The 15,548-nt window shown below is 36.7% G+C and overlaps 1 protein-coding gene across 1 annotated transcript in view; it reads right to left on the bottom strand.

Annotated features, from left to right (window-relative positions):
* Window positions 1–6,237: 6,237 nt before the first annotated feature.
* LOC148947207 (exportin-2-like) overlaps window positions 6,238–15,548 on the bottom strand; it is a 66,611-nt gene continuing 57,300 nt past the window's right edge. The window contains 1 exon segment of the mRNA XM_089097320.1: window positions 6,238–6,583. Coding sequence (XP_088953446.1) covers window positions 6,271–6,583 — 313 coding nt within the window. The 3' untranslated portion in view covers window positions 6,238–6,270.

Raw genomic sequence — 15,548 nt, 5'->3', positions numbered from 1 at the left:
CTTCTTCAATATGCGGCGCGTCTGACCACGCCTCTAAAAAGAACTATGCAGAAAAGTGTAATTGTGCTGTGTTTTGCGTTTCCTGTAAGAAAGTGGTTCATACCTGCTATAGCGTAAAGTGTCTAGAAAACCAACTAAAAGCAAGTAATTAACATGATGAATAACGAAATCTCTAACATTTCACTAATTTCTTGGAATATAAACGGAAATTTTTCCGAGCGGTCTCTTGTGGTAGACCAGTTAGTGAATAAATATAATGTGATTTGCCTGCAAGAACATATCATCACAGAAATTGGCCTAAACCTACTAAATCTCTGGCCGTCCGTCTGGCGGTATTGCCACGTTGGTTAGCAATCGTCTCGCCTGCGATGCATACGAGAACAGTGACAATTTTCTTGCAACTAGACTCGATAACCTGCTAGTTATAAATGTGTACCTTCCAACTGATTACCGTGACGATAAATCTGATAGTGCCTTTGCTATAAGTGCTGCTAAACTAGCCCGCTGGCTTAAAAAAGCCAAACGCGAGTCCCTTGAGTGCATAATAGTGGATGACTAACTGTAATTTAGAAGTTGATATTAGTACCCAAAATAGTCGTTGTTGCATTCTAATAGGGATACTTGAGAACCGTTTTACTATTCACCGGAAGAACCAGAACTTTTCGTATATCCACCAATCTGGTTCTAAGTCCAATCTAGACCATATTGTTAGCTCTAGTTCTTTGCCAGTACGCGAGGTACTTGTCCTTCCGAATAGTTTCACTTCGGATCACTTCCCAGTTCAGTGTATTATCAGTAGGTCTACCTCGTTTCTCGCTACGAAAAATTAATCGGTTCTCCCTCAAAGGGGGTATGAGGTTCCAGTCAGGTGTAAAATTCATAAAGACAAGTTCTAAGTTTCTTGTGATCTTATTTTGTCAAAAATTTGTTTACCGTTTGACCTACTTATGAAATTCTAACATCGTGATGAAAGAGATGCGCGGCTACGTCTTAAAATTTATTACGCCGAACTGACCCATGCTTTTCTGTTTGCCGAATCTCAGGGAGTACCCAAGTCTCGTGCCAGACAAAAAACTCAAGAAATGGGATGGTCTTCTAACCCTCTGTTACAATTAGCATGCGACTGAGCTACCTTCTGGTACGGGATATGGAAAGAAAGAGGTAGACCACGTTCGGGAGTAATTAAAGAAATTAGAGTTGTACCGAAGTATAAGTTTTGAAAGGAGCTTGCTTGTCCACACGCGAAGTTGAAATCAGAGCTTTCTGAGAAAGTCGTCAAAAATTCTAACCTGCTGTGAAAAATGTTTGATAAGAAGGAGTCACTGGGTCCGATATCCCATCTTTAACATGGATAAACTATTACCTTGATGAGTTTTCAGCCCCAAAACAGGATCTTAACATTTCTGTTCAAGAAAAGCTTTTATCCTTCCTCTGATTTATACCATATAGAGATTTACTAATTACCCAACCACAAGTTGCGTCCGCGACCCAACGTTTGAAAAAGAGGAAGTCGGCTTGTATTGACTCTGTGTCCATCGTTTACCTTAACCATTACAGCTAAACTTTTATAGGCCACCTAACTCATCTCTTTCAGGTGATCGTCACTACTAGAATTGTACAATTAGCATTCAGTATGGGTTTACTTCTGCCTATTTCAAAGACAGGACACAGTAATTCGGAATGTGCTTCGTTCAAACCAATCAAAGTGGCACCAACACTTAGCAAAATTTTTGAACTTTCGGTCATTGATGAATTCCAGGAAAAAATGCTGGACTCCCCCTTCACAGTTTGGGTTCCAGAGGGGTCTTGGTTGCGCCCACGCCATTTCTGCTTTGGTTTCAGTCTTGAATGACGCTGATGAATCAAAGCAGTTCATTTTTATAGGTTTGAGCATCTCCCGCCGTACCTACGACTTGCTCCTCAATAATCAATTCATTTTGTGTTTGGAAAAGAGAGATGTACAGAAAGACATCCTACTACCCATCAAAACCACACATGCCCACCTGCAAGATAATCTCTGACTTTCTGACCATGGTTAAACACTCAATTGTTATAAATCAGACATGATGCTGTCATACAAAGGTACTCTTGATGCCACAGCAAAAAATAAGGATTGACGAGGACCAATCACATCTCCTTGTGCCTTTAATAATTGTTTTATTGAACCAAAGTCTACTATCGAGACAACATGCATAGCTCGTGGCATGGACGTTACAATGAAAGCCTACGACGATGACATTCTGAACCCTAGCCGCAGAGTCGCAGGTACAGAGTCCACGTTCTCCACACTACAAACAAATTGCAGTCGCATTGGCCTTGAATTTAACCCGCAAAAATCGGATATTCTTCTGTTCAACTGGCGCTAAGAAGAGATCTCGTCTCTTAGGCTGGGAAAACTTTCTGTAGCCTATATCTCAAAAACTATTTACCTTGGTTTACTAATTGGAAAGGATCTCAAAACTACCCGCTCCCTTCTTATTCAACATCTCTGTAAACGCCTGGCTTTTGCTTAAAGTAGAGTAGTCTCATCTAAAATCCGTTTCAACTGTTCACTTATGGATCGACTTTATAACGCAGTATCGCTTCCCCCTTTTCTTTATCTAAGCCCTTTTTGGAGAATTTTTCCCGAGCCAAGGAAAAGAAAACTCAGACCCGCGTTTTTTAAGTATATAAAGTTATTGTTGCGGTTCTACTATGGATAAGAAATTTGCACCTTGTTAAACATTTAAAAATTATTGACCCAACTGCAGTTATAATTGAAAAAACTAAACAGTAGAACAAGAAAGTTTCTTACCACCCTTGGTACCGTTTGCTACGACAGTGAATCACTGTCCATTTAATATTATTTGCACATATCTTGTCATATTTAGTCTTTTTACCATCTCTTGTCATATTTAGACTAGTTGATTGAGTCCGTTGATTTTGAATTGAAGTTATAAAGTATTTTGCTGTAGGTTAGTTGAATTCGAGTTATCAATCATATTGCTTATGTTTCTTCAGTACTTGGGAGTTTAAAAAGTAAAATTTCTTACGTATCTGCAGTGCAGTGTGTAATTGAGTTTTTGTTTCTCGTTATTTGTAATTTGTTCGATTATGTGCAATGTGTTTTATTTTTTTTTGTGTGTGTTTTTTCTTTTTTAGTGATACTCCGTCTTTTGTACCTTTTTTTTGACGGGTAATAAATAAATAAATAAATAAATAAATATATACTTTATATGTGAGTAATACTTGTGTATGTATATATTTATTCTATTTCTCGAAAACGACTCCATATTTGTTCGAGAAAATTGATATCTAGGGATACTTTTGCATAAGAAAAACGATCTAGATAGGTCAGAAATCTGAGAAAAATCGTTCAGAGCCGGAAATTTGGTTTTTCCAAATGATGTCATGTACTATGTTAGTACATCATGTAAGCATTTCTTATGAATCATATAATTATTTTCTTATATGATGTCATGCATAGCATAAATAAGATTGTTGAGTTTCCAACGCAAATGTTATTTATATAATATAATGTCTGTTGGAAGGCCCAAAAAACGAATATTTGCAGTTGCAGTTACTATAAATGATGATTCTTTGGAACCAACACCTGAACTATCGTGTCAAAAATGAAGAGCAAAGACATAGGCGGTTAGAATATATGCGAAAACGACAATTAGAGCGTGTTAAAAATGAAAATGAAGAGCAAAGACACACGCAATTAGAAGACATGCGACAACGAACAAGTGAGGGAGTCAAAAATTAAAATGAAGATCAGCGAGTCAATGAAAACCAACCTGGACAGTGAGAATCAAAACCTGGCAAAATTGAAAATGATATAGATGATGATTAGGTTTAGGATTTTGACATGGGTAGGGTCATCACTGCTTACCATACCTTTGTTAAAAAAAAACAAAGGTTCGGCGACATGTATTTCAATGACGAAAGATAAGCCGAGGTGTAACGAAGCAAACGAATTGATAATGATAGCAATGATGATTGAGTTTTGGATTTTGACATGGATAAGGTCATCAATACCTACCTTACCTTTGAAAATCAAAAATATGGACTGGATAAATCGTTGGAAGAAAAATAAGTTTTTGTCCCACCACCTCAACAATTAAAACAAACAAAGTTTTGGCGATATGTCTTTCATAATGATAAAAGACAAGCCGAGGCAAAAGAAAAGTTTTCGTCCCACCACCTGAACAATTAAAAGAAACAAAGGCTCTGTGATATGCCTTTCATCAAACAGTTCGTGGTAACGAACTGCAAGTAAGGAGCGACCCGGCTCAATAGTGACCGAAACTAAAAAACTCTAAATTTTGATACGAATAGATACATCAAAAGAATCAGATTTTTATGTTGATTTCAAATATATAAGTTTCATCAAGTTCAGTCCTACTTATCAAAAGTTACGTGCCTGAGAAACTTTGCCTGATTTTCGGAAAAAGGAGGAACATCCCCTAAAAGTCAGGTCAATCTTAATGAAAATCACACAATCCGATTCAGCGTATCTGAGAACCCAACTTTACTTGGGATCTTTACATGGAGGAAGTTTTCATGGGGGAAGGAACATTGCTATGAAGGGGGCGCCGGATTTCCCAGCATTATTAAAAAACGATCAGAAATTAAATAAATAAAAAAAAATTCAACTGAAAGTAAGCAGTAACATCAAACATTAAAACGAACAGAAATTATTACGTATATAATTGGGTTCGCCCCATAGTCAATACCTCGCTTTTTACGCTAAAGTTTTTCTTAGTACTTTCATAAGAACTATTTATTCTAATTAACGGCCTTTGGGATTAAGGGGTAATTTTTAAAGAATTAGAACAAAATTCAATTTTTAGCGTAATCGAGGTATTGACTAGGGGGCGAACCCCCTAAAATACGTATTACAAATATATGAATATAGAAGTTCGTTCCGTAAGTTAATTCGTAAGTTACGTATATTTATTGCTAATAAAACAATCGTAAATAAAATTAAACAACTTTCGAGAAAACCATTTAACCAAAAAAAAGTAAAATTAATAAGCAAATTTCGGTTTAATTATTCATGTAGGTTGAGCCAAAATCAAAACCTGCATTAATTCAAAAAACGTTCAGAAATTAAATAAAAGAAACAAGTTTTTTTTTAACTGAAAGTAAGAAGCGACATCAAAACTTAAAACGAACAGAAATTATTCCATATATGAAAGAGGCTGTCCCCTCCTCAACACCGCGCTCTTTACGCCAAATTTTTTATTGTTTTAAAAAATAAAGTTGTGAGACAGAGTCAAACTTTAGCATAAAGAGCGAGGCGTTGAGGAGGGGACAGCCCCTTTCATATACGGAATAATTTCTGTTTGTTTTAAGTTTTAATGTCGCTCCTTACTTTCAGTTAGAAAAAAACTTGTTTTTTTATTTAATAATGACAAAAGAAAAGCCAAGGCAAAAGAAGAAGTTTTTGCAGCACCTCCTGAACAATTAAAAGAAACAAAGGGGGTCGTCAATACCTTCCATGCCTTGAAGAATCAAAAACCTGGACTAGATAAATTATTGGAAGAAAAAGAAGGTTTTCTCCCAACACTTGGACAATTAACCGAAACAGATGCTAGACGACATGTTTTTCATAATGACAAAAGACAACCCGAAACGAAAGCTAAAGGTCAAATAAAAAAACCGTAATTTTAGAACGGCACCACTTCTAATTTAAGGTCCATTTGGACGTCATGACATCAAGAAAAGGCTCAAATTGTCTGCGTTTAGAAGACAAGCGACAGTGAGAATCTATATATAGAAGCCTGCCGAGTGCGGGGCCCGGTACTATATATATATATATATATATATATATATATATATATATATATATATATATATATATATATATATATATATATATATATATATATATATATATATATATATATATGTGTGTGTGTGTGTGACTACTTATTATATCATATACTGTTCGTTCACACATGCTATATACAGTTCTGCATAGCACCATATATATATATATATATATATATATATATATATATATATATATATATATATATATATATATATATATATATATATATATATATATATATATATGATGTTATAGACTGTAGTGTATGATATTTGTGCATTATATGACTAGTAAGTAGTCACATAGAGTAATAGTAAGTAGTCAATAAAGAGCCTTAACACTAAAATATAACAAAGTATAAAACGGCAATTTGGCTTCTGAACGATCTAAATAATTTTTGATGCATAGTCTTCAATTATATATTTTTATTAAAAAAGAAGTAATGCGAATCACAAAAGACTTACATTAAAAGCAGTCAAATACTTTTGCAACACAGATAAAGCAGCTGGGCTCATTTTTGAAATAACATTAGGATAGAAGCCAGGTTTGGCTTCACAGGCTTTTCTTAAAAGCATTATAAAGTTGGCAACAGCGTTAGGTACTTGAGGCACAGGATCCTCTTCAAATTTTGCAGCATGTTGAAGTTTTACAAAGCCACCAGAATAAAGGCTTTCTTCAGCATCAAAGGACAGTAGAAATTCACTCTCTGTTTCTTGGACAGGTAGCTCGAAAAACGCTAACAAGCCTTCTAGTAATTTAGCCCTAAATTATACAAAGATCATTAACCCTTTTTTTAGGTACTGGTCACCTCAGTTAGAGACAAAGAAAAGAGAAATTAAAAGTAGTAAGGCAATAAGGACCACTGAATACACAAGGAATTACACAAGAATATGTGTGCAGTTTCGAGTATACAAGACCTGCCAGACAGGTTTCTGCAACTACGCCCATTTTCTGGACCAATCAGAGACAATGGATACAGAGGGTACTCCATATATGGTGACTCGATTATCATAGCTATGATGCTATAGCATCCAATCCATAGCAACCAGAATCAATAGAAGGAGAGATTTTCATTGTAGTTAATATTAGTAAGAGAATTGAATTCAGAGAGAGAACAGTTTATTTTTTGTGCTCTATTATTTGACAAGATATTAGCATAGAAAATGAGTGATATTAGCATAGAAAATAACCTTTTTTTTAGATACTGGGCACCTAAGTTGGAGACAAAGAAGAGAGAAATTAAAAGCGCTTTAACAAATAGAACATTCTAGAAGTGAAAATTGTGATACAGCATGATTAGATAAAGTGCATTTCAAAGTAAAAAATACGGTCATGTACACAAAGAAACATAAAAATTATAAGCTTTCATTAGCAGCAATCATCAGAAAACACTCAAGTAAAACACTAAATTTATTAATACTAAGATTTAATATTTAATACTAGAAAATACGGCCATGTACACAAAAACACAAATATTATTAACGTACATCAGCAGCAATCATCAAAAACACTTAAATGAAACATTAAATCTAGTTAAAGTAAGGATTTTCTTTTAATGAGCAGAGTTTCTAAATACCTCGCTGTTCTACAAATAAATGTGGCTAGACCCCGGCGCCACGCCGGCGCATCGACCGAACTCCGCCAATGAGAGGTCCGTTTGACCGCCGCCGAAGTGTCGCAACGCCAACCGGCGTGCCGCAAGCGCGCCACCGCCGGCAGAGGCGGCGAGCATTTGGCTGACTTTGAATTAATTTTGCGGCAATTCTTTATTGCGTCAACCGCAAAGTCTGAGCTTTTTTCTCTCGTGTGGTTAAGTATTTCAATTGTCCTTATTAAAAATCAAGCAGGGCTTGCACTATCCCACAATTTTCGGGAATTTATCCACAAATCCATGTGTCACCCCGAAAAAAAATTTGGTTCCCCGAATCCCCGAAAATCACCCAATCACGGTGCCACGTTGCCACCTCAAGTGATATATCACTAGTGACTGTCCCTGCTAAATATTACGTTGTATACTATAATTCTTGTTCGTCAATTTTCGTCTCTTGTGTTACTTAGCATATAAACCAGACAGCTACAATTACAATATACATGGCTCTTCATATGTTGACAAAAGTATCGTCTTTATGAAATTAAATATAAAAAAAAAACAAGCTTTTTAAAACTGAAAGTAAGGAGCGACATTAAAGCTTAAAACGAACAGCAATTATTCCGTATCTGAAAGGGGCTCTCCCCTCCTCAACGCCTCGCTCTTTATGGTAAAGATTTTATTGTTTTAAAAAGTAGAGTGGTGAAAAAGAGTCAAACTTAAGCGCAAAGAGCGAGGCGTTGAGGAGGGAACAGCTCCTTTCATATACGGAATAATTGCTGTTCGTTTTAAGTTTTAATGTCGCTCCTTACTTTCAGTTAAAAAAAATTCGTTTTTTATTTAATTTCTGAACGTTTTTCAACTAATACAGGTTTGATTTTGGCTAACCGTGCATGAAAAATTAAAACACGATTTGCACATTAGTTTTGGCAGATTTATTCCGTATATGAAGGGTCGCCCCTCCTCAATACTTGCTCTTTACGCTAAAGCTTTTAGCACTTTTAAAAAAGCTTCCTACTCTAATTAAACAGCAACTGTGTTTCAATTTTAGTAAACAGTCAAACTTTAGTATAAGGAATAAGTTATTGAAGGGGACAACCCTTCATATGTGGCATAATTTTTGTTCGTTTTCCAAATAATGCCGGTGAATCTGGCTCATCCTCTATGAAATATACCCCTTCCCCTCACGGAAAACCCTCCGTGGAAATTTTACCCAACGTAAAGTGCACCCCCCCCCCGCCGTAAAATTTCCTCCAGACAGTTCCTTCCTCGCTGATAATCCCCCTCTGTGTAAAATTGCTTTTATACGATTCACGCTGAAAAATTCTCGTTAGAATTTTTTAATTGGAATAAGACTTTAATCTCTAATCGATTTCTCGATCACTCCAGAAATGCCCCCTTCCGTGGAAATTATTTGCCAGCAAACAAAACGCACGAAAAAAATAATTCCCCCGGATAATTCCCCCGGAACACCTCCATTTAAAAAATTTGGCAAAGAGAATGTAAGACAATTAAAAGGAATTTCCCATAGTAATTCTGTCAAAACCCTCCAGTGTAAAATTTCCCCTCGAATATTCACTTATCGGATATTTTTCTCTCAAAGAAAAGATTCTCCCCTTAGAAATCCATCCCAAGCACCCCCCCCCCCCCGAAAAGAAATGGCTGTATACTTCCCAATAACAAATACTATATGTAAACAATGGGCAAAGCTCACAACTTGCAGCCCTTCCCCAGGGACTGTGGAGGGTCATGTTACACCTAAAGACATAGCTATTAGATATATCAACTATACTGAACAAAATGGCTATCTCAAAATTTTCATATGTTGGAGGGCCTAGTTGCCCTCCAATTTTTTTGGTCACTTAAAAAGAGAACTAGAAATTTTGATTTCCGTTCGAATGAGCCCTCTGGCGATATTTTTTTGGGACTACTGGGTCGATACGATCACCCCTGGGAAGAAAAAAACGATAAAAACAAACACACATCCGTGATCTTTCTTCTGGCAGAAAAAAAAAATACAAAATTCCACATTTTTCCATGTAGGAGCTTTAAATCTCTACATTAGGGTTATCTGATACGCTGAATCTGATGGTGTAATTCATTAAAATTCTATGACTTTTAGGGGGTGTTTTCCCCCCTTTTCGAAATAAGGCAAATATTCTCAGGGTCGTAACTTTTGATGGGTAGCACTAAACTTGATGAAATTTATATATTTGAAATCAGCATAAGAATCCGATTCTTTTGATGTATTTACTGGTATCAAAATTGGTATTTGTTTATTAGAGTTTCGGTTACTGTTGAACCCGGTCACTCCTTACTTAAAGTTCACTACCATGAGCTGTTTGATAAGGTTAAACCGTTTTGAATGCAGTTTTCCGATTACTATAAGATTCTTACGTCAATCGCAGTCAAGAATTTTATTCTTAAGTTGAACGGAATGCATACACTGTACAAGTTCAGCTGGATTTTGAAATTTATAGTAAACAGATTGTTCCGACAGCTGAATCGTAAGTTTGTAGAATTTTGTTTTCTTTTGCTATTTTTAGATACATTTGCTTAATGTTTAATGCACAATTATTGAACGCCTGATAGATTAAAGAAAATACAATCTTCTTTCTGAAAATTTTTTACCCCCCCCCCCCAAAAAAAATAACCTTCTATTGAGACAAAATTTATTTACAGACTATGTACAAGGTTCAGGAATTGAAGATTCAAACGGAAGTGACCCCACAAATATGATTTATAAAAGAATTGTATGTTCTTGCCTATAGGGGGGGAGGGGGCTATCATTTAAACAGGGATGCCAAAAAGCTAATTATTTTTTCATTTAAATCGAAGATAGAAAAAAACGCTATCAAATTCCCTGGAAAACTGTAGAAATATTTGGATACACCCAGGGCCCCCCATTTGGACTTGTTCATTGTCTTGGATATTTTGGATTGCTCACAGGCTACTGTCCTAATTTGGCTTTTGTGTGTGCTCCTTTTTAATTAGATTCCTTGGATCGTATTGAATACCACGGCGAATCTATTATCTATAATTTCAACTATTATGCAAGGTTTCTGAAACACCACAGCTATTTCGTTTCTACCAGATGTCTACTTCTCTTGATCAATAACGAAGAAGACCAGCGTCCAGCCAGCGACTTGAGAAGTTTTTAACTCATGAATAGACCCGAATCTGTTGTAAATTCAAACTGGGATTTGAGAAAGACTAATGAAAACATTAATGTTTCCAGTCAACATTGATGACGCCGGCGGCGCGCCACCGCTGCCATTGTTGGCCCCAGCGCCGCCAGCCTTCCTTTATCGGTGCGGCGCCGGGGTCTAAATGTGGCGATGTTTCAGATTTAACACATCTGGGAGTATCAACTCAGTTTTTCCAAACATAGTTCCCTTATCGTAGAGAGCCCCTGACACCGGTTCAAACGATGCACCAAATCCTCCTCCGTAACTTTGTAAAGCGGGCAAGCATACCTGTCTTCATCGCCGCATCTTTCTTTTGAGTATCTTTTAAATCTTGGGCTCATTGGAAGGCAATTACTTGTTTTTCTCGGGTTTTTGGTAAATAAAACTTTAAACTCAAAGTTTATAGGGGGAACTTTCCAGGAGAAATTCTTCACGGAGGATTTTTGTCCTCGCTTTTTTATTTCCTGGCCTTTTTATCCACTTTTACAACTTTAAGCACTTCATTATTCCCAGCTTGTTTGATTCAATAAATTAATAAGTATATAAATTGATATTTAATATTGATAAACAAATTAATAGATTGTGGTCATGATAAGATTGTTGTAGGCTAATTAAAACTAATGATAAAAATAGTAATAATATTGATAAAAATCACCATTAAAATCAATTATTGAAAAATATTACATATCATATTAGTTAAGTATGTCATAGTGGATTCATGAATCTACTGTTCAGTAGGGGCCTCTCCCAGGATACTCAGCGTGTCCCCAGGTGGCGACAACGAAACGCCCTACATATATGTAGGGTGTCTCAATAGGAGATACGGACCAAGGGGGACCCTTTTCCTAAGAGTCCATAATAAACACTGGAGTACCCTCGCCCGGGGCCATAAATACAGGTGGAGGAGGAAGAAGGCCCATCAAATATAAACTCAGTAGGTCCTCCGGTGTGGGGACACTTCCTATGGGTACAAACCATCTTGAAGTAATGGGTTATATGCATGGTGACGCAGAGCACCATCGTGGAAGGATACTCTACAGAAGGACAGCTGCGGCAAGGCGCAAGATCCAGATCTATGGACAACGGCCTCTGCAAAGGGCTGTCTCAACCCTTTCGGGGTAGTTGCATGACTGGGGACCTTGCGGTCAACTCTATTCCCACTTGAGGAGTGGCAGCCCTCGAGGAATTTAATAGCCTAGTAAACGACACAGCATTCACATGGGATTCTGATTAATGAATAATTTTTCAGGGCTTGGTCTGTTTTCGGGCGGAAAAACCTCTTCCTAGCTAATCTATCTACTATGGGTTGCCTCCCAATAGTAGCATAATATTTGTAGACATGAATATATAATGAGTCGGAGGTAATAAGCTTCAGATTGTCTGTGCAAGATTTCGACTCTTTTTGGTAGAAGAACATCGCCAAGTGCTGAAAATCATGTTGCGACCAAGATGGGCACATGATTGCATAAAAGCCTCCATTTAACTGGGGGTCCCAGGGATTGTTTCTGTCCGGTTCTAAGCCGGCTTAAGCGCTTCGTTGTAGACTTGAGAAGATGTTTTGGTCCCTGTCCTGTACTGGTATCCGAGACCATTGCTTTTCCTGAGGCCAAAACAATTTAATCATTTAAAGAATACGAAAATTGAAAGTTTCAATGTTACGACGTAAAGAATAAATATCGTATCGACATCTTGACTGACGAATTCAGATGATTCGAACTGGACCTATGCTTCTAATTCTTGTTTGGGCTCGGAAGATATTAATAATAGAATACTAATAGCTCATTTTATGCCTAGAAAGTTCAGGGTATCCCTTATAGTAGAATATGCCCCTGTAGAACCGACTGACGGAGATACTGATGACTCAGATGAATTTTACTAACAGTTACAGGAGCAAATAAACAGGGTCCCAAGTAGAAATATGGTGTTTTTATTAGGAGATTTTAACACCCAGGTCGGTAGAAACAAGTATAAGTGGTAACCTAGCCTAGGTAAATTTGGTGTAAGAAAGGAAAACAGTAATGGCTACAGACAACTGCAATTTGTCTTCAGACAACTCCGACTACAGACAACAGACAACTGCAGGTATAACAATTTAGTTATAACCAATATAATGTTTGGTCATAAAATGGCTCACAAGTTAAAATAATATTCACGTGATCGTAAGACAGCAAACCTTATTGATTATGTTATTGTAAATCGAATATTGGCAGGATCAATACAGGAAATTAGGGTGTGTATGAGTGCTTCTATTGATGTTAAAAGTAAAGATCACCATCTAGTAGTGTCTAGGGTTAATTTAAAGCTGAAATGTCGGAGGGGTAAGTACCTCCAAGAAAATTGTGATGTTGGTAGACTCCAGGAGAAGAACTTGAGAAAAACTTCCCAGGAACAGCTGAATATGAAGCTAAAGAGTTTAAAATTTGACTATGTAGAAGATGGATGGAATAATTTTAATAAAACAATTTGTGCAGTTGTTGATGTTGTCTTACGGAAGAAAATCATGAAAGGAGCTAGGACTATTAGTGAAAAAACTTTGTGTTAAACAGAGAGGGGAAAAGGACTGTACAGGAATTATCTGAGCGACAGTGCCTGAGTTATCAAACACTTTTGATCCTCAGTTTTATAGATTATGAGCAAGCGTTCGTTAGTAGATTTCTTTAGCTCCTACCTCTAGTTTTGGATCATTTTATTTTCTAGCACCGTATTAAGAAGGTAAAACGGTAAGACTTCTTAATACTCATTCTCCCAATTTCCATGTATGTCTATTGGTCCTCTACCTTCATGCCGAACAAAAGAAACCCCTCATGATATTATGTAGTTTTATTGTGTATGAAATTTTTATGTATTATTTTTTTTTTATTTTTTTTTGTTACACGGTTTCGCACTCCTGCTTCTTATAGATTGAACTTGATGTTTTTTTTGTGTTCTTTTTTTTTTCTTTTTACTAGTAGCACACCCTCGCAAGCAACGTTTTTGGTGCACTACCGATATTTTTTGTTTCTGTTTTTTTTTTTTGATAATGAATTACTATTACTACTACTACTACTGCCTGTTTTATCTAAAATGTCTTTTATTTCAAGTAATTTTCATCTCTTTTTTTCTCTGTGAGAGTAAATCTTCGTAACCTGCCTTAAGAAACCCATCACGTAGGTATTTTCGAAGAATGCTCTGCCTTTCCATGACGTAAAAATAACAGTTTACCAGTTTTTTTATTGCACATGTAAAAACAATAACAAAATCTCTGGATATTTCGGTTACATACACAGTGACCATCATCAGTAGATAAATTCTTTATCTGCTGATGACAGTTACTGTGATGCGACCGATTTATCCAGAGATTTCGTTATTGTTTTTACTGTCTAATAAAAGGATTTGTCTTTATTATAATTTTACTTGTACGCAACATATCACTCGGTAATTGAACAACTCTCAATCAAAATTTAATCATTGAGACTAGTATGTAAGTAGCAGATATTAGAGGCTATACTAATGAGCACCATCTTTGTATTTACCTTCTTTGGTTTATACGAGTTTCAGGAAATCCTGGACAGCGCAGTAAATAGCGAAGCGGGTACTGTGTATTATTTATTTATTTTATTTTTTTCTTTAAGAAGGCACTTCGTATGGAAGGAGTTGTGGTGGAAATTTTGGAAGGGGCTCCTTCGATTGGACATTGAGCATTCTAAGGTTCTTTTCAAGGTCAAAAGTAATTGTAGGGTAAACCCCCCCTTCCCCCCCCCCAGACACACACCCCTTTTCCCAAAGTACATCTGATCAAAATTTTTAGACAGCAGTTTTTTATACATAGGTCCAACAGAAAGGCACAACAACTGTCCCTCTGGGGAAAGCACCCTATAATAGCCTATAGGGCGAGGATTATAAACTGGAAATTTCCCATTGTTTATATATAATACTGTTTATTGAGAAGGTGGGGCATGTTTGACCCTTGGTGTCCAAAATACCCAAGGGCATTAAGGTGAAGCTTTCAGGGGATGTTGCAGGGAGTGTTGAACTAAATAAAAACACCTACGCATACTGGTTATGAAAAGGGCGTATCTCAGGAATACCTTATGGTATTAAGCTGAAACTTTCAGGGAGTTATGAGGGGGATGATCAATTAACCAAAAGGCAATATTTGCACGCTACTATTACTAGTACTATTACTACTACTTCTATTGCGACTACTACAAAGGCTAAGGGTATTAAGCAGAAAATTTTTAGAAATGTTCAGGGTGAAGTTGAACTAAATTCAAACACATTATGTGCATCAAGGTTGCCAAAAGGGTGCATCATCAATATAGGAACGATTTAGAATATTCAGTTAAAACTTACTGGGTATGATGTGGGGGGCGCTGAACAAACCAACAGTCCATATTTACATGCTACTACTACTGCTGCCACTGATACTCCGACTAATACTCAAGCTCAGAGTAGTAAGGTGAAAATTTCAGGGAATGTCGAGAGGGTACTAAACTAAATCAAATGCACTGTCTCGATGTATGTCGCCAGAAAAAGTTTAAAAAATATCGCCAGAACTGCTTAGATTATGGAGTCGAAACTTTTAGGGTATGCCGAGAGGGATGTTGAACTAACCAAAAGCCACTACGAGGATATTAGTCCGGCCGCTGTTAAAATTACTGCTACTACTGAGGCTAAAGTGAAACTTTTAGGGGATGATTGGGGGCGAGTTACAACTAAATCAAACCATCCTAAGTGCATGCAGGTTGCCAAAAGGGAATATAAGCAATACCTTAGGAACAGTTTAAAATATTAAGTTGAAGATCCGAGAGCATCTTGAAGGTAGGTTTTGAACTCAGCAAGAGAGATTATCTGCATAATGGGATGGTCAATTAACCAAAAGGGAATATTAGCACGCTACTACTCCTAGTACTATTACTACTACTATTACTGCTACTTCTATTGCGACTACTACAAAGGCTAAGGGTATTAA

Source organism: Artemia sp. Qi Xiang Cuo, chromosome 11, assembly GCF_049724085.1.
Source record: "Artemia sp. Qi Xiang Cuo chromosome 11, ASM4972408v1, whole genome shotgun sequence".
Lineage (NCBI taxonomy): Eukaryota > Metazoa > Arthropoda > Branchiopoda > Anostraca > Artemiidae > Artemia > Artemia sp. Qi Xiang Cuo.
Note: the sequence above shows the minus strand (reverse complement) of the source record. Positions and strands in the feature narration are given on the sequence as shown.